General features: G+C 43.9%; 1 protein-coding gene and 1 long non-coding RNA gene across 4 annotated transcripts in view; both read right to left on the reverse strand.

Moving 5' to 3' along the window:
* The window catches only part of PRKCH (protein kinase C eta), a 231,207-nt gene that overhangs the window by 61,197 nt on the left and 150,854 nt on the right, over window positions 1–19,156 (reverse strand). For all 3 annotated transcript variants that reach the window (XM_006054431.4, XM_044924894.2, XM_025295408.3), the window contains exon 10: window positions 5,488–5,642. In XM_006054431.4, the coding sequence (XP_006054493.1) occupies window positions 5,488–5,642 (155 nt within the window). The remainder of the gene's footprint in view (window positions 1–5,487; window positions 5,643–19,156) is intronic.
* LOC123328011 lies at window positions 250–5,481 on the reverse strand. The gene is made up of 2 exons (XR_006542707.2): window positions 629–5,481; window positions 250–529 (listed from the first exon to the last, which is right to left on the reverse strand). It is a non-coding gene; the product is annotated as an uncharacterized LOC123328011 (long non-coding RNA).

Here is a 19,156-nt window from a genome sequence, read left to right on the forward strand (position 1 = left end):
CCTTACCCAACTTTTAAATAAATTATTTACAAGGAGTGCCTAATAAAATCTTAAAGTCATCAGAGGACAGAGGGCACACTAAGTGAATGAAATGTCAACTAAGGGAAGTTATGCCTCCTAGATCCCAGCCATACTGGGCTTCTTTCTCTAAAAGGTTTTGAACTTGCCATGCTCCCTCCTGATACTGAGCACCTGCATTTGCTATTCCTTCTGTCTTGAATGCTCTTTCCTTCCCTCTTTACTGGTTACCTCAGCTCCTGAGTCACTTCCTTAGGAAAATCTTCCACCTTTCCTTGACCCAGATTGAAACACACTATGAGACGTTCTCATTCAGTGCAATGCATTCCTCTTCTTCATAGCACTGGTCACAGTTGTGATTTTGTATTAATATGATCATGTAATTGATGTCTTTCTCCCTCACTCAACCATACTGCCTACAAGACAGCACTTTTGTTTTTGCTCATCACTGTATCCATATCCTTGGCAGAGAGTTGATGCTCAATAAATACTTGTCAAATATCCCCAGAGGCTGTGCAAGGGAAGACAAAGGGGGCTGATGAGTTTCACTGGAGGAGGAAACGTCAGGCTGTTCTAATAAACTGGTAATTCTCAGAGCTCTCCATCATACCTTTGAAAAAAGATCTTGGGAGTTAGGGATTGAAGTCACTTTCTGGTGATGGAAGAGCAGGCATGCAATGAGGCCACCAACTGGCAGAACAAGCTAAGAAGAGAGAAGGCAAGAATATGATTAAAAAGTTTGGAGTTCCAGGAACAATGCTAGGTAAGGGCTCACGGCCAAATCCGAAGTGAAAGTTACTAACGTATTGAGAATCTCACAACTTGTGCATCCTAAAGAAACAAGGACTGCTATATGAAGACAAAAATGACAATTGTAACTGTTTTTGTAGCAAGCATATCAAGAAAGAGTAAACCTACTTCTTGGGGCAGAAGGAATGAGGTGTTGTATGGCAAAGGGAAAACAGAACTCCTAACTTGGACTTTCATCTTTATCTAAAAAGACCACCTTTATCACTAGAATGAGTAGAATAAATATAAACACAGAACTGAATTCCAATACAGGTACGAGTCCAGAATTCTAGGCTCAAATAAAAGACGTTTGGGGACTCTGTAAGTTCTGCTAATACTTTGGAGTTAGAAAGGCCCCAGGAGATGGGAATCAGACAGGTGTTGCCCCAGTTCAAGAGGGGAAAGAGCTAGATAACAGAGAACAATGACTCAAGCACATGCTACTACCACCGACCCAACATCAAGCTGATCTGGAAGCAGATAGCAATGCTCACAGAGGTGGCTTCTAGCATGGGCTCTCCAAGCAAAGCAATGCTCAGCTAACTTTAGATCACACAGGAACGTGAAGTCAGCAAGGAATCTGATGGTCCCTTACAGTATCTTTGAGAAACAAGAGTCAGATGATATTAGAGACTGGTGTATTCATGCAGATGCTACAGCTGTGTTTAGAAGCTTAAAAATCTCATCTGGCAGGGAGATTGCTAATCCTCTCAAATTCTGAATTTATTTAAAAAGTCAAATTAGGTAGTGATTGTTCTCTAATTTGAGGAGAACTCTAAAGTGATTTTCTTTTAAAGCAAATGTGTTGCATATGTATATGAGTACGAGACAATATGTCAAGTCTGGCAGTCACCTCTGTGACCAGTCCGACATCTGGGCAACAGGAGAGCAAGTGACCCCAGGAAGCACTTGGAGCTTGAGGAGCAAACACTGATTACCACGCACCCCACATGCTGAGAACTGCACAGGGCACAAAGCAGCTAGATGTGTAAGATGAAAACTATGCGTTGAAATGCAGTGTGTTCAAGTATAACCTCAGAAGGATGAATCAAAACTTAAACTGAGCTCTTCTATAAATTCTTCCTCTCTCAACCTATTTTGGATACATTCCATGTTTTCTCAGAAACAGAAAATCCAATGGGTGCTGGCTGGCTTTGGGAGCTGAAATGTCAATGATGGCTCAGTTCCTGTAAGTAAGTTCCTGTGAGTAAACTTTAATACAGCTTTCAAAACAGGATAGAAAATGGTGCCTGTAATGCTGGCAGGCAGGTAAATGGGATGCAGGGCCCTTTGTTTCCCCAATTCTGTAGAGCTTGACTCTGGAAAAAAGTCAGTGCCCATGTAAATTATTCATGAGTACTATCTGGGCTTCTAATCAGCCAACAAGCCCCGAACAAAGGAATGAATGGTCTTTTTTTCCCTTAGCAAAGTGACTCATTGACTGCTTAATTCAAAGCCCTCTAGACTTGGTCTGCGGCCACGCCAAAGCTCCAGACCTTCCAACCAAAGGCAAAGTGGCAGACTCTTTCCTTGCTGTAATGCCCAAGAGCCAGACTTCTGTTCCTCCATGAAATGCAAGTGAACACATGAACACATCTGAGAAATCAGGGTCTGAACGTAAGCAGAAAAGCACCTGAATGTAACTGGCCTGTCTCCTCTCACACAAGGCACAGTTGGCAGAGAGACAGAAGAAAGTCATGTCAGAGGGAGCCTAAGGCAGTACCTTCTAAAGTCCCATTTGATGATGACTTGCAAATGGTACCATCTTTGTAATTCACTGGAAAAGAAACACCTCCCCTGGAAAAATAAGACAAAAGAGCCAAACGACAACACTCCTATTTGAATAGATCAGAGGTGTCATTCAGGAAGATCTTTTTAGCTCTGATAAAGGCCATCCCAGGACATGTATGATACATGAGGCTGTCCAACTCTCCTCCTGTGCTCTCTGGATCAAATTCATACCCCTGGAATCCAAATGTGCCCTTTGCTGTGTGTGGATTCCTGGGGCTTGGCATCCAAAGGCTTATCCTTAAGACTCTGCTCTCAGGCCAATACCCTCAATGGAATTAAATAATCCAATGAAATAAATCCACAGGATAAAAACAGCATTGGAATCTATCCTAATTAAATGTGCTCCCTTCGAAGTCAAGCACATCAGTTAGAGACTACACGTGGAATTCAAGTCAAAGAGTACATTAAATTCTCAGATTTGAACTGCAAGACCAAGAACTGAAATAAAATTTCTCAAGATGTGGGCTGATACTGCTTCACCAGAAACCACATCAGGTTACACTGTCCATCCTCCACATTTCAAACAAATGAAACAAGGAGATGGAGAGGCAGATGAAGCATGTGCCTTACATGAAGGTTATGCAGTCCTATGAAAAGCCAGAATATTTAAGTATTCAAGTGTTTTCCCCCCTTACTGGTCTGAATATTTGTATCTTCCCTTCCCCACATTATATGTTGAAATCTTAATTCTCAAAGTTAATAGTATTAGTAGGTAGGACCTTTCAGGGGTGCTCAGGTCATGAGGATGGGGCCCTGATGAATAGGGTTAGTGCCTTATAAAAGCAGCTCCAGAGAGATCCCTGGCCTCCTTTACCATATGAGGTCACAGCAAGAAGGCACCAGCTAGGAACCAGAAAGAGGGTCTCCATCAAACATGACCATGCTGGTGCTGTGATCTTGGATTTCCAGACTCCACTGTGAAAAATAAATGTCCATTGTTTATAAGCCACCTAATCTGTGCTATTTTGTTACAGCAGCCTGAATGGACTAAGATACCCATTCTGCCTCATTTTCACAAATCAAAGTCACTGTATCACCAAAGGGGGAGTAAGAAGTCCACTCTTCAAGGGGTTTACTTGAAATTTTACTTTACAGTTGTACTCTAAGCCTTTAAATCTCTCCTGAGGAGACGGTGTAGCTCAGTGGTTAAAAACATCATTTGAATTCTGGCTCCACTACCAGTTAATAGTCTGGTTATTAAGTCTTTTGAAGATCAGTAATTCATCTAAGTAGCATGGATAATACTAGTGTTATATAATTTATTGTTAGGAGGATTAAGAAAAAAATGCTGGTCAAGTACTGGGCCTATAACAAGTACTCCATTTAGCTTTTGTTGCCATTTTTTTTGTTTGTTTTTAAATTAACAACACAAGCCCTTGTCAAACAGGAAAGTCATCATTCTTAAAAATTAAATGTGGGGAAGGCTCTCCTTGGGGTCAACAGACCAGAGATGGGTAGCTCAGCCATGGAGAAGAAAACAAACATGGAACATACGGCCCTGAGTCCAATACCACCACCAGGAAGGACCTAGAACCCCCTCCAGCATCAGAGACCATGTCAGCAACCACCAACAATCATGTGCTGGGCTCAAGGCTAAGACAGGAGACATGCCCTGCTGCAGCCACCAGGACAACAGCATGGCCGGGTCAAGGAAGCACAGAGCTTCCACAGAGTAACCTGTGGCTGCCTCATGACTTAGGAGTGAGCGGAGATTCCTGGTTACCTTCAAGGGATGACCCCACTGCTGGCTATCCTGCCTAGCTCCCCACTCTGCTACCTCACAGCTGGAGTTGTGAGCTTCCACGGCTCTGTACTGCGAATTTACTAGAAGACTTTTTGCACCGCGCCTGCTCCATCTCGTTTTTCCACTTCTTTCTGGCACCATGGACCAGTCCTGCTGCATTCTTTACTGATCTCACTTCTCTTTGCCTATTTTTTTCCTCTCAGGGTACTTAAGAATATTTAGTTTTTAAAGCTCTCTCACACTTTAATAATGATGTTCATACTGTAACCAGCTCACAAAGGAACAGCAAAGCTAATAAATGGCAAATTTCAATCGGGAAATTCTTTACATCAATGCACCTGAGAGAGAATTTTTCTCAAAGGAAAGAAACCTTGCCTCTCAAGAGGGAAAAATAATGGAGCTTGTGTGACAACTAAGTTACAATGTGATGTAAAGGGTAGAAAGATTTTGACAATGGGAAAAAAGGAAAACTTGAAGATGAAAATTACCTAACACTTACTATTATATTTTCCACCATACTCAGCTTTGTGTCTGAGTAAAGGTTACTTTTATCTGCTCTGAGATCTAACAACATTAACCAGATTTCAAGCCCATTTAACATATGATATATTATGATAAAGACTGTGTGTCATGAAATGAAATCAAACAAGATTTAGGAGGGGACTTCACATGATAGACATCATCAAGCAGGACCCTGCTCGTCAACATGTCACCTCTTGGCTCCTGGACTGGTGAGCAGCAAGCCTATCTGACCATGATTCTTATTTCAGCCATTTAGGGCAAGAGGTATTCATGCTCTGCAGTTTAGGCATAGATTCTGAAAAAGGAATGAATCACTCCCAAGGTTAAAACAGAAGAGACCAGCAAGTTCAGCCCCTTGAAAACCCCAGCTGAACAAATTCATGAACAGTCTCCTTTCGAGACTCTCAAGCCTATTTTACAAATCCCACACAGGCACAAGCTTTAGTCTGCAGGTGGTGTTTATCACTGTGTTATTCATTTATTCTAATGGACATGCAAAACTTTGTGAATTTCAAAAACAGTTCAATTGTTCATCATGAGAACTGGAAGGATAAGCTGAATCAGGGAAATGAACCAGGGATGAGAGGTTCATTTGAGAGGGGTTACCAGCAACCAAAACTCACCTATAGATGATTCCTTTGTCATGTAGGAACATAAGCGCTGAAATGATCTCTGCAGCATAGAAACGAGCCCGTGCTTCATCAAAACGCCGTGACTTCTGAATGTGAAACATCAAGTCGCCCCCATTCACAAACTCCATCACAAAAAACAGACGATCCTGTGTACAAACACAAAAAAGGGATCCAACGTGGTATAGCCATCAGCCTAGAGATCAGTCAGCATCATATGATCTGGGACTGCAGTCTGGGGAGAAGAGGTTGCTAAATGGAGGTGCTCAGTGGAACATCCTGACAGCGGCTCAGGGCAAAGCAGGAGGGTCTGATGGATTAGATCCTTGGGATGGTGGGGATTGGAGGGGTAGTGACAGTAACACTTGGATCTCTTTTAAAGAATTCCACATAACCTTGAATTTCTGCATCAAGTAAAAAGTAGAGAAGGTATCAGAATCTTTTGGTTCTAATTCTGCATCTTAAACACCATGTAATCTTGAATTTAATTTTTTTTGAATGTTCAGCATTAGTAAGGTGAGAATGATGTCACTATCTCTACCAAAATTATTGTTTCATAAGCTGAAAGAGAGCAACATAATAAAAAAAAGTGCATTCTTTTTTTGTCCGGAACATGCAGGGTTATTCACAGCAAGTAAGAGACATTCCATAAGTCCCCACACCTGGGCAGAGAATAATCAGAGAAAAAGGAAAACATTTCTGACCAATCAGCCAGACAACAGTCTAATGAGAGCCTCAGAGTTGCCTGGATGTTAGAAATTCCATTTAGCCCATCAGAAGGTTCCTGAATCAGAAAAGGGAACTTAAAGTCAAGTGAGATGCTGTCTCCATCTGGAATAAAACTCTAACCCAGCAGGTTAAATGGGCTCCTAAGAGTCATTGATGCAGTTGGTGTACTAAGTACTGTACAAGTGTTATGAATAAAGTGCTGTGGAAAGTAACATTGCTTAATGGAAGAAGTGTACAGGTCCCCATTAACAAGCGGTGTCTCCAAAAGGGACAGGGTAAAACACTTTGCTTTGGGAACCTCTGAGATCAAAGGACTTGCTTGCTCCCTCTCATTAGCATGTATGGAGTCCCAGGTTAACCAAGCACTGGATTAGGTGCTGGGAACCCAACAGAGAGTGAGAGAGGCATAAAACACAGTCTCTATCCACAGAGCGTCTGCTGTGGGAGATACACATTACTTTAAAATAAAAACACAAAGTCATATAACCAGGTAAATTTTCAAATTCTGGTAAATTCTGTGAAGGAAAAGTGGGGGAAGCAATGACATCATATCATCTGTTTGTGGGGCTGGGAAGGTCACTCTGAGCAAGTGATGTGTGAGCCAAGACCTTCAGAATGAGTGCCATCAGGGCCATTGGTCATCTTTTTGAGGGGTAGGAGGTTGTTTTGTAAGGAACCTGCTATTTTACCAATTCACAAAGGATATGTATATGTACCCAGAAGCATTTTTATTTGTGGTTTCAAGTGCTGCCATCTCTGCCAGGGGCTGCCATACAGTCACAGCTGAATGGTAGACAGAGAGGGCAGAGATTGTGTGTGCTCCTGTTCACCTCCTGATCTATCATGGGTTTAATCAGGCTCTTCCCCATTGGAAGACACTACAACTTATGACCTCTTGTTCCCAATTTAAGACAGACCTTAATTAGAAGGGGAAAAAAAAAATCCTCTTTCTGCTAATGAGAAGCAAGACTTCAGGAGTAAAGATGGAATAGCAAGATTCACACACACAAAACCAAAACCCAAACATCAGTAGAACAACTCTCCAGGCTGGCCAATATAAGCCAACAGAAAACTAAAAATACCAAGTCATCTGACTAAGCTAGAGGCCTTCAACTGAGTAGGAATGACTGGCCAGGGGAGAGGCCAAGTTGGGCAGGATGAGCTTGGATGAACAATACGGCCCCCTATTTCTTGTATGGGGCAGGCTAGTATGGAAGGAACAGGTTAGCATTGGGTGGGGCAGAGGGTGAGCCTGTGCTCGAGACAGATTTAAGAGCTACAGCCACATCGATGTTGTTATGCGCCTGCTGTGTTCATTTGGAGGGGCCTCGGGGGCCTGGATGAGGATTCAGGCCTCAGCAAGAAGGTACATCTGATACATTTTTGTTAACGGGCCTGTCCACCTTTTCATGGCTGTGTCTGGCAGCCACATGAATTCCAATCGCTCAAAATGCCTTGTTACTGGAACGGGGTCAGTAGGTAAGTGGCTACTCTGTAGGCTGTGGACATCAGCGAAGTTAGCACAAGTGTCGACAACAGCAGGCATCAATAAGACGAGGGTGTTCCAAGGGAAATTGCATCCATTTCTAGCTTGCCCCCAAAACAATCCTCATAACTTCAAGTCTGAAAAGCCAGACTCTGGGCTAAATTCCAGATCTGGGGAAGGAAATACTGCCTTCCTGCCTTGGTCGTGCTTCTGTCTCAGTCCCACCACCTGCCCTAGAGGCAGATTCTCAGATAATGCAGGGGGTCCTGGGAGGCATGAACACCTGGGATGCACAGGAAAAGGTCATAAACTTTAGAACCGAGAAAGCAGGGGTTGCTTTTCACCCAGAGTTTAATTCTAACCTCCTGTCTGGCACCACCTAGAACTGAGGGTACAGCTCATAGCCCTTGGGCGACACATGACTCTTTAAGCAAGCAGGAAGGGAAAACAAGCCAGCTGAGACACAATGACGCTTTAACAAAAAGTAATGGCCCATCTTACCAAAGACCTACAATAAGGTCACAAGGTAGAAAAATAAAAGCATGTTTATCAGCTAGCAAAATGTGTTTGTTGTGAAGAGACCTTCTGTTTACATACAATTCTGTTCACTCTATTTTAAAAAATGTCTGCTGCAGAGACAGTTAACATTTGGCAGCAATTTCTCCACCATTTCTTTTGCAGAGGTGGAGATAAATGACAAAAATCTCTAGTTTTTAGCAAAGAAGATTTACTCATCATTAGCTGGGGGTGAGTGAGAAGCCATCCTCAGCAATAAGTTTTCATTAAACATGTCCTCAGGTGGGGCTTCTAAAAAGTGTGCAATAAACAGTAGGGGTTGCTGCTGCTGGCAACTAATGGTGAAGATATTTTACATCAGAAAAAAAAAATCATACACATGAATGTACAGAATGATTTCAGTTATAGCCAAAGATGCAGACATGCACAGAAAAGATGAAAAAAAGAATGCTTATATATGACAAGTTGCTTTCAATTGTGAGATCTCGGATGCCATTTATCTCTTTATATTTTTCCGTATTGCTGAAGATTTCTATGATGACTATTACTCATAATTAGAAACAAACCAAAGTCACTCATGGCTTCCTCCATTTTCTCTGATTTTCATATGAAAGATGGGACATTGGAAAGGACAATTTTGAGACTGTCTCAGAGCAGGTATTCAGGCAGTAGGAGGTGGGATTAGGAAGCCAATAGAAGAAGGGTCTTTACATGCCCGGTTGTTCATTATTAAGGCCCCTACTAACCACCTTCTCCCTTAACAGCCATTCTGATGCCTGATGTAACCAGGCCATCAGGCTAGTTGCAGTCACATCCAGAGAGAGACTCAATAGCCTCTGACTTGGGTCCCAGTGCTCCACTGGGTGTACAGGGTCTGAGTTCTGGTATGGGCTGTATAGAGCCTACTGAGTCTTTCAGAGAGACCTTTTGGGCTCACTTTAAGAGTCTCAACAAGGAGGAATAAATGTTTACTGGGCACACACTGCCAGGCCCTGGGTGGGGACTGAGTCGAATGAAATGAAGGAGAACCCAGGTCTGCTCTCAGGAGCACAACAGCCCAGTGTGCTAAGCACAGTACATGGGCGTGGGGGCATCATGGGACACAGATTGGGGACACGGAAGCAGCCTGGAGGCTGGGGCGGGCTTTAGGGAAAACTAGGAGGAACTGATTTCACCAGCCTTGAAGGCTGAGGAAGCACAAGTCAGATTGGAGTGGGGATGGACAGGGCAGGACTCAAGGTGAATGAACAGCGGGAGTGTCAGGTGTGAGGCAGGGTGCGGTGACTGCCAAGGGGGACACTCCCCAAGCACTGAGGGTGCTGAGTGGGGGCCTCATTGTAATACATGCAGCTTTCATGATCACGTGTTGGTACAAAAAAGCCAGGGCTAATTAGGCAGTGCCCCTTCACCCTTTCCCCAGGGCACCCACAGCTGAGAAGAGGGCCCTAGACCTAGGAATACACGGGATCCCTCACTATAGTCTTTGGTCATAATTACAGGCCCAGTGTCTGGGCTAGAACATGTGGTGACTATACTTTTTCAAGGGCTTGGCTTGAAAAAGACTCCAGGAAGTGTTGGAACCTGTCACAAATAATAAAACATGAGCTACAAAAACCAGCAACTCTGGCTGAATTCTACTCCTATGGAATGAATGCCATCAAGCTAGAAACCGTTCACGTTAAGCAAATGCCCTTTAAAGGCAGAGATGAAGCAACGAGGAAGAAGATCACCATCTGCCTACTACTCCATGATCTGTGGTGCTTAAGACCAAGTCTTGCTGGTGACTTCACAAACACTAAGTCACGCTGAACAAACCCAAATGCGAAGCAACCAGAGGAAGAGTCTGCAGGGATCCATGCATTTAGGGAGGCCCTCACCGCATGGCAGGGTGGATTAAGGCTGCCATGAGCCATTTCTGGGGCACGGAAGAGCTTCCAAATCCCACCGTGGGCAGGGAGGGCAGACGGCTGCTTCTGTATGTAAGCCTGTATAGACAGCATTCCAGTTTTTCTAAAATCCAATTTCCTAGACGCTGAGCCTGGACACCTGCACAGCCTCTGGCTCCTCAAAGGGAAGTCTTGCCCCGATGTGCATAGCAGCAGATTCAAGATCCCACAGACTACTTGAACCTCAGTTCTAAAGCCAGTGGCCCAGCCCTTTGTCTGTCCCTTGTTCCTTTCTTTTGTCCCTGGTTCAACCAACCACAGACGCAAGTCATTAATATTGAGGAATAAAAGCAACTCAGAAATCCCTTTGTCCCACGCAGCCTAGCCCAGCCTAGCACAGCCCAGCCCATGTGAGTTACAGGAGGCCAAGGAGCTGGTGCCTGGTTAATAATAGAATTTCTGTCATCACCTGCCTGCTTCCATTGACCCGCTGCAGGCTGGGCCAGGTCCGTCTGGGCTGCTGTCAGTCCCGGGCTGCTACTTACCCAGGCCACAGGGGATAAAAATAGCCTGTGACCTGAAAGTGACTGTCAGTATAAGCAGTGTGCATTCCCTAAAGCCCCTCATAAGGACGGTTCTTTAGGAGGTAGAACTGATGCGCAATCCATGAGGAAAAGCTAGAGACAAAACACCTGTTTAGGACTTCCCTGGTGGTACAGTGGATAAGAGTTGGCCTGCCAATGCGGAGACATGGGTTTGATCCCTGGTCTGGGAAGATCCCACATGCCGCAGGACAACTAAGGCTGTGTGCCACAAACGCCCAGCCCATACGCCGCAACTTACTGAGTCTAGGTGCTGCAACTACTGAGGCCCTGGAGCCTGTGCTCCGTGCCAAAATAAGCCCTGCAACGAGAAGTCCATGCACCCCAACAAAGAGCAGTCCCCACTCGCCACTAGACAAGGCCCATGTGCAGCAAAGACGACCCAGTGCAACCAAAAAAACCCTACCCATCCAGATAAAAGTGCTATGGTACCTGTGGCAAGGTGACCCTACCTAAGGAGGGTGACTCTAGACAGCGCAGGGGCCAAGGATGAGATGCCTTAGGGTCAGTGCGCCAGGCACCTTCAGAGGTGTCAGCTCAGCTCATTGAGCCCTTTCTCAGAGACCTGCCCTGGTGCAGTCACACAGGTAAGTGCTGGACACACTGCATGTGGCAAGCCGGACCAAGCCACCCTTCCGCCCCACCCCAGCCCCCTTCCCAGAAAATTGGATGTGCAGGTGTTCAAGTAGGCTGTGCTGTGCACAGGACCTGAGGAAATATGAACTAGGGAGCGGAGGCTCCTGCCTTTGTGATGCGAACACATGAAAAGTCTTGGTGTATCACAGTGGTAAAAGCCTGAATGGGCAGATGAAGGGGAAGAATGAGGCCAGAGACAGACAGCATGAATGGCTGAGAAGGAAACTGTCTGGGTCCCTCACACCCTTCCAGCTTCCGGTCTCTGGAGAGACCTGGCCAGTGTGTGCCCTTGGGTTCCATGAGATACCACTGTACCTCTCAATCTGTTTTCACATCTCCCTTTTTGAATGACCCTGGTTTAGTATTTTCCTATTTTTTTCTACCGGGAAAATTTTAACTGAAACATTCACCAAATTTTAAGGGGCAGGAGGTTTCCTGATTTCTAAATCTGGGGTAATAACATCTCTAATTACACTGATCATGTGAAGATTAAACAAGAAGCCAAGTGCTTGGCATGGCACCAGACCCACAACCGTATTCTATTATTAATATATATATAATATATATAATAGTTATTATTGTTATTACTACATACCCCAAAGAGGACCAAAGTTACAGCTGGAAGACCTTGTGCTCAGCACTGAAGTCCCTGGTGTAGCTAATGGGAAGCACAGTGTGGTCAGGACCATGGGTTCTGGAGCCAGGGAGCCCGAGATAACAAAGCAGTTCCTGATGTGCTCTATTTTCTCTTCCTCAAAACTCTCAACTGCAAAATGGGGACAATAAGATGACTGAACTCACAGGTATTAGAGGATGAAATGATTTAAGCTTAGAATTTCAATCAGTATATGGCATGTAGTAAATGCTGGATAAAAGTTACCAGCTATTAGTCAAAGTGAGTATTAGGCACTCAGTCATGTCCGACTCTGTGTGACCCCATGGACTGTAGCCTGCCAGGCTTGTCTGTCCATGGGATTCTCCAGGCAAAAATACTAGAGTGGGGTGCCAGGCTCTTCTCCAAGGGATCTTCCTTACCCAGGGATTGAACCTGGGTCTCCTGCATTGTAGGCAGATTCTTTACCATCTGAGCCACTTGGGAAGCAACTGTTAGTAGCAGTACTATTGATATCTTCTTCCTCAACACCACCTCCCCCAGGCAGCAGCCACCCTGGCTCTCTGCTCCTGGGGCTCTGGCCCCTGGGATGGGGGTTGCAGCAGACTAGAGAAGAACCTGCCGTGGACGCAGAGATGGTGCTCACAACAGAGCACTCGGCCTGGCAAGTACACGGGAACGAAATAGCAGCCGAAATGCTACAGCAGCAGCTCCCTCATCCTCAGTTCAGGACAGGATTCTCGAGGGTTCAGGGAGTCAGGAGGACCCTAGGGCAGCTACTGGAATGCAGGAGCACTTCCTGATACTGCATGGTCATGGCTTTGACCTGATAAGGAGGACTTATCTTTCTCTGACGTGACTACTGAACAAGGGGTCACAAAACTAGATTTGATAAGCCAAGTCACATTAACCAAAGTTTCCTCTCCAACAAATTTTTTCATTTTTCTAATGTTAGATGACAATTCATACTATTTTAAGAGCTTTATAATAATCATAATTATCATTGCAAGGCAAATGTGCTCCCCTATGAACAGCAAACTTTACAGGACTTCTTATAGTAGCTGTTCTCCCCTTCAACGGAGTTCATTTGTTCTCATAAACAGATTGAGAAAGATTTTTCTGTTTAAAGCAAGAACTCATAGTCACTGCCATTGACACATGTAAATTTCACCAAAACATGTATTTATAGTGAGGATATAGGATACCTTTTGGAAATAACTCCAAGAATAGAAACAACATTTAAAGTTAAAGACTAATTTAGTTATTGCTTGAAGATAATGTTAGGCTGGGAGTCCCATCTATACTTACTCATCCAAATTTTAAGAATTGCTTTGAAATTACTTCTAAATAAGTAACATATCAATCTGGTATCAAACTGATCAGCTGTGAACAAGCGAAAGGAAACCTCCAGGAATAGACAGCATTGTGCTGCACTTCTTGTAAGTGCCTCCTGCTTTATGATTTTTCTCTGACGAAGTCATCTACAGGGTGAATAGGGAGTTCAGATTAACAGGAACAGTTACTGACGTCAAAGATGTGACAGTGGAAAAGCACCCTGGTGAGGAAATCTGATTGCACCATGCCTGAACTGGAAACCACTCAAACTTAACCACATTAAGAACAATTACAAAGGCTTCAAGGAAGAAACAAGGAGGGAAGCAAATGGCTTCTTCATTTTTTGGTTTTGTTTCATTTTGTTTTATTTTAACTTACCATTTTGTGTAGCCCAGAAGAGATGAGAAGTTAATTCAATCACCCAGCAAGTCTTCTGTTAAGCCCACAGGCACAATACATCCTGTCTGAGCTCAGACACTAGTCTTTGGGAAGATAAAATATGCCTCCACTATAACAAGCCCCAAGGAGCTTGCATTTGAAACCTGGAGAGACACACAGTTCTTTCCAAAAATCAAGTGTTCTCCTGGTAAACTGAACACATTATGCTCTTCCCTTGTAATGTAACTCGACAAGGCTTACTGGCATACATACCAGATGAGAGAAATGTTTGACAATCAAACCTGCAGTTCAACACCCTATGAAGCATCTGGGCCGGGATATTTCTTAAAGCATAAATAAGTTGCAAACATATGATAGGGGATATAGTGAAGTTGGTACTCAAGTCCTTCCTTTCTGGTGGAGTCTCCTTTGTGCCTCTGATCCACACATATCTTCCCCAGTATCACTGAACTGGCTGTTCTGGCTTTCTGCACTTGGTCTTGTTTTCTCTGGAAAACCTGCAACCTTTCAAGGCAGAGCCCAGATGTCAAATGACGTACCACCGCCCCTGGTGCCTGGACCACGCTAAGGGTTAACAAAGCCAAGGAACTAACATAGCAGGAGGCCATCTTTGCTTCCTGATTAGATTTAAACCAGAATATTAGAAAAGCTGGAACAAACTGCCAAAGACTAGTTTTATCTGCCATTGTGTAGGAGTCAAGCACAAAGAAGTAAAGTGCCTTGCCCACAGTTAAAACAGCTGGTAGAAGAGTTCAGGAGAAGTTAGGTCTGCTTGACGCCACTTCATCTCCCTTTATTTACAAAGCTTTGGCTTTTCTGTTTATAAAAGTAATTACATGTTCTTCATTCAAACATAATTACAAAGTAAATACATGGAAAATTGAGGAGAAAATAAAATAGCTATAATCCTGACACCCAGAGATAGAAGTCTAAATACGAGGAGAAACAAAATTATTTACGGCTTTTAGCATCCAAAGAATTGCAGATTTTAGAGCACATAAGATATTTACAAAATAATTTTAACTATGTTTGGTTTCCCCCTTAGGTCCTAATTATACTTAATACTTCACAGCATGTGAAAGAACAGAAAAAGAACAGAAAGGGAGAAAACAAAAAAATATACCCCTTCTTTTTCACTTATATTACAAATATTTCCTCATGTACTTAGTCATCAAAATCATGATTTTTTTTAACAGTTACATACTATTCCTGATGCGATTTCTATGAAACCCTACAATTAGCTAGACTTCTGCTTAAGTTGATCTGAATAAGAGGACATAGTATTAATAATCTAGTCACTGTACTATGATAAAGATCAGATTTATTAGCTTGGAAAAACAAGCATCTCTGATAGCAGATGATTACTAACTGGACATGGTGTTTTAATTTTGAATGTTGATTCCCAAAGAAGAAATCTTAGGTCAGGAGTCCCCAGACTCTGGGGCACTGACTGATACCTCCAGTCAGATCAGCAGCAGCATTAGATTAGGAATAAAGTGCACAATAAATGTAATGTATTTGAATAATCTTGAAACCGTTCCTCCCGGCCTGGTCCGTGGAAAAACTGTCTTCCATGAAATCAGTCCCTAGTGCCAAAAAGGTTAGGAACCATTGTCTTAGGCGATTATTCACTTTTTTTTCTTGTTTAAGTTTATTTATTTTTAATTGGAGGATAATTGCTTTATGATATCATGTTGGTTTCTGCCAAATATCAACATGAATCAGCCATGCTGCTGCTACTGCTAAGTCGCTTCAGTCGTGTCCAACTCTGTGCGACCCCATCGATGGCAGCCCATCAGGCTCCCCCATCCCTGGGATCCTCCAGGCAAGAATACTGGAGTGGGTTGCCATTTCCTTCTCCAATGCATGGCCCATAGGTATATGTATGTACACCTCTTGAACCTCCCTCCCATCTCCCACCCCATCCTACCCCTTTAGGTTGTCACAGAGCACTGGGGTTTGATTAGTCACTTTTTAAAAAAACTTTGGGTCAGTTCAGTTCAGTTGCTCAGTTGTGTCCGACTCTTTGCGACCCCATGAATTGCCACACGCCAGGCCTCCCTGTCCATCACCAACTCCCGGAGTTCACTCAAACTCACGTCCATCAAGTCGGTGATGCCATCCAGCCATCTCATCCTCTGTCGTCCTCTTTTCCTCCTGCCCCCAATCCCTCCCAGCATCAGAGTCTTTTCCAATGAGTCAACTCTTCGCATCAGGTGGCCAAAGTACTGGAGTTTCAGCTTTAGCATCATTCCTTCCAAAGAACACCCAGGACTGATCTCCTTTAGAATGGACTGGTTGGATCTCCTTGCAGTCCAAGGGACCCTCAAGAGTCTTCTCCAACACCACAGTTCAAAAGCATCAATTCTTCGGCGCTCAGCTTTCTTCACAGTCCAACTCTCACATCCATACATGACCACTGGAAAAACCATAGCCTTGACTAGACGGACCTTTGTTGGCAAAGTAATGTCTCTGCTTTTGAATATGTCACTTAAAAGTATACAGAATAGGATTTCTTTAAATCATCATTTTGCACAGTACATTCTTTTAAAAAAGATTTTGGTTTCAGCATCAAATAGGAGCAAGTCTATTGAAGATACTTATGCATTTAGTTTGTAAGGGCAATAAAATAAAGATTTAAAATGCCATTTCGCCATTTCACTTATTTAGATCCTTTTCACAACAGAGGTTCTGAAACTTTGCAACTTTTTAAAGATTTCATCTCTCCCTTTGATTTGTGGATCAGTTAGACATGTCTACCTTCTAGGAAGAGATTCCGGGTTACAGCTGTTTGATTAAACATTTTTCCCAGTTAGGGAGGTATCGAATCTGGCCAAGAATATCCATGTCTGCCTTGAGAAGATGCCTGGGAATCCACTGGCTGAGAGGCTCTTCCTTCCTCTGCTTTATGTGCTGCAGTTTCTGTCTGGAATATGCCTTCTATGCGCTCTTTTGAGTCTGATTTTTCCAGTGCAGCCACAAGATTGTTCTTCTCTGGCCCTCAGACTGGGGAATAAAATCCCTTAAACCCCTTTACAATCTCTCGACCCTTTTTTCAATGTGGGCAAAATATGGGTCTTCTTGGTCCACTGAGGAAGAAAGATGCAGACCTTAGTGTAAAGGGTGTGTGTGTGTGTGTTAGTCACTCAGTCGTGTCTGGCTCTTTGCAACACTGTGTCCTGTAGCCCACCAGGTTCTTCTGTTCATGGAATTCTCTAGGCAAGAATACTGGAGTGAGTGACCATTCCCTTCTCCAGGGGATCTTCCCAACCCAGGAACTGAACCTGGGTCTCTTGAGACCCAAGAAAAAGAAGCATAGCTATATGATGAGGGACAAAGTAATCAGAAGTAGATCCTCTCCCTGGGGAGAGGATAGTGTGTTGACTTGTCAAGAAGCTTCAGCTGGTGAAATAAAGTTCACCCCAAGGATGAGAACGGTGACTAAGTTAGCGGTATCAACAATCACATCACAGATTCAATGGATAGCTTTGAATCCTTTGGTGAACTGACTTCATCATGGTACTTGATGCCTCCTCCTATGAAAACTCTTCCTTCTGATTCTTTTTTCCCCCCACTTAGAAATTTCTAACTTAGGGCTTCCATGATAGCTCAGTTGGTAAAGAACCCACTTGCCATGCAGGAGACCTGGGTTCAATCCCTGGGTTGGGAAGATCCCCTGGAGAAGGGAAAGGCTATCCATTAAAGTATTCTGGCCTGGAGAATTCCATGGACAGTCCACGGGGTCGCAAAGAGTCAGACATGACTGAGTGACTTTCACTTTCACTCTCCTCTCTTCTCCTTCTATAAACACCTATGGAAATATTTAAAATTACAGTTTCTGCTATGCCAAGAAGAACTAAAGAGCCTGTTGATGAAAGTGAAAGAGGAGAGTGAAAAAGTTGGCTTAAAACTCAACATTCAGAAAACTAAGACCATGGCATCCAGTCCCAAAACTTCATGGCAAATAGATAGGGAAACAATGGAAACAGTAAGAGAATTTATTTTTGTGGGCTCCAATATCACTGCAGATGGTGACTGCAGCCATGAAATTAAAAGATGCTTGCTCCTTGGAAGAAAAGTTATGACCAACCTAGACAGCATATTAAAATGCAGAGACATTACTCTGCCAACAAAGATTTGTTTAGTCAAAGCTATGGTTTTTCCAGTAGTCATGTATGGATGTGAGAGTTGGACTATAAAGAAAGCTGAGCACTGAAGAATTGATGCTTTTGAACTGTGGCATTGGAGAAGACTCTTGAGAGTCCCTTGGACCGCAAGGAGATCAAACCAGTCAATCCTAAAGGAGATCAGTCCTGAATATCCATTGGAAGGACTGATGTTGAAGCTGAAACTCCAATACTTTGGCCACGTGATGTGAAGAACTGACTCACTTGAAAAGACCTGATGCTGGGAAAGATTGGAAAGCAGGAGGAGGTGATGACAGAGAATGAGATGGTTGGATGGCATCACTGAATCGATGGGCATGAGTTCGAGTAAACTCCAGGAGTTGGTGATAGATAGGGAAGCCGGATGTGCTGCAGTCCATGGAGTTGCAAAGAGTCAGACATGACTGAGTGACTGAACTGATACTGGTACTGTTCTAGGAGGGTACTGATGACACAAATCTAATCTCCTGTCTGGGTTCCCATCTAATCTTACCACTGGGTTTTCTGTAAAGTGAACCCATGTATTCCATTCCCCCAGGCTCCCAATGGGTCAGAACTCTGGCCACTCCGCTCACTCTTTTACTCTAAAAAGTCCTACCAATTCCACCTCCTACGTGTTCCCCTGACTCCACTCTTGTGACAGCTGCCTTGGAGCAGAAAGATTCTGCCGACCAGTGGTTCAACAGCCTTACCAGGGCTGCCCATGTCAGTCTCCTCTGCAGACAGCCACCTAGAGCCCTCCCCAAATGCAGATCTTAGGTTGCTCTCTGACTTCACATCCTCTGCCAGTTGCTTTCACCTCTGAAGAGTCTAAACTCTTCAGCACAGGATGTCTTCTTTCCTCCCCACATTTCCTCTCCTGCAATCCTGCGCCATCAAGTCATCTGGGGGCTCCTGGCCACATCATACAGTTTTAAGCCTCTGTGTCTTTGCATGGCTGTTACCTCCGTCTGGAAGACCTATCCCCCTTCTGTCCCTGTAGGGCTCCTATTCATCCTCAAAACCCAGCTCACAATAGCCCCTCCCATGGAAGGTCCTCCCAACCTCCCCAAGGGCCAAGCTATGACTATCTTCTATTACACAGTGATGAAATACACCTGTTTAGGATAGGGTGATCCTTGACTGAAAGCAACCAGAGGACAGGTCCACATTTATTCTTCCTTATGCTTTCAGTCCCTAGCATATAATGCCCCTGACTCAGGAAACATTTCCTAAATTGAATTAAAAATGCAATACACATACAATATTACCATTCAACATTTCAACAGGTAATGTGTCTGGTGGCTAGGATCTAC

The sequence above is a fragment of the Bubalus bubalis genome, chromosome 11 (genome assembly GCF_019923935.1).
Source record: "Bubalus bubalis isolate 160015118507 breed Murrah chromosome 11, NDDB_SH_1, whole genome shotgun sequence".
Lineage (NCBI taxonomy): Eukaryota > Metazoa > Chordata > Mammalia > Artiodactyla > Bovidae > Bubalus > Bubalus bubalis.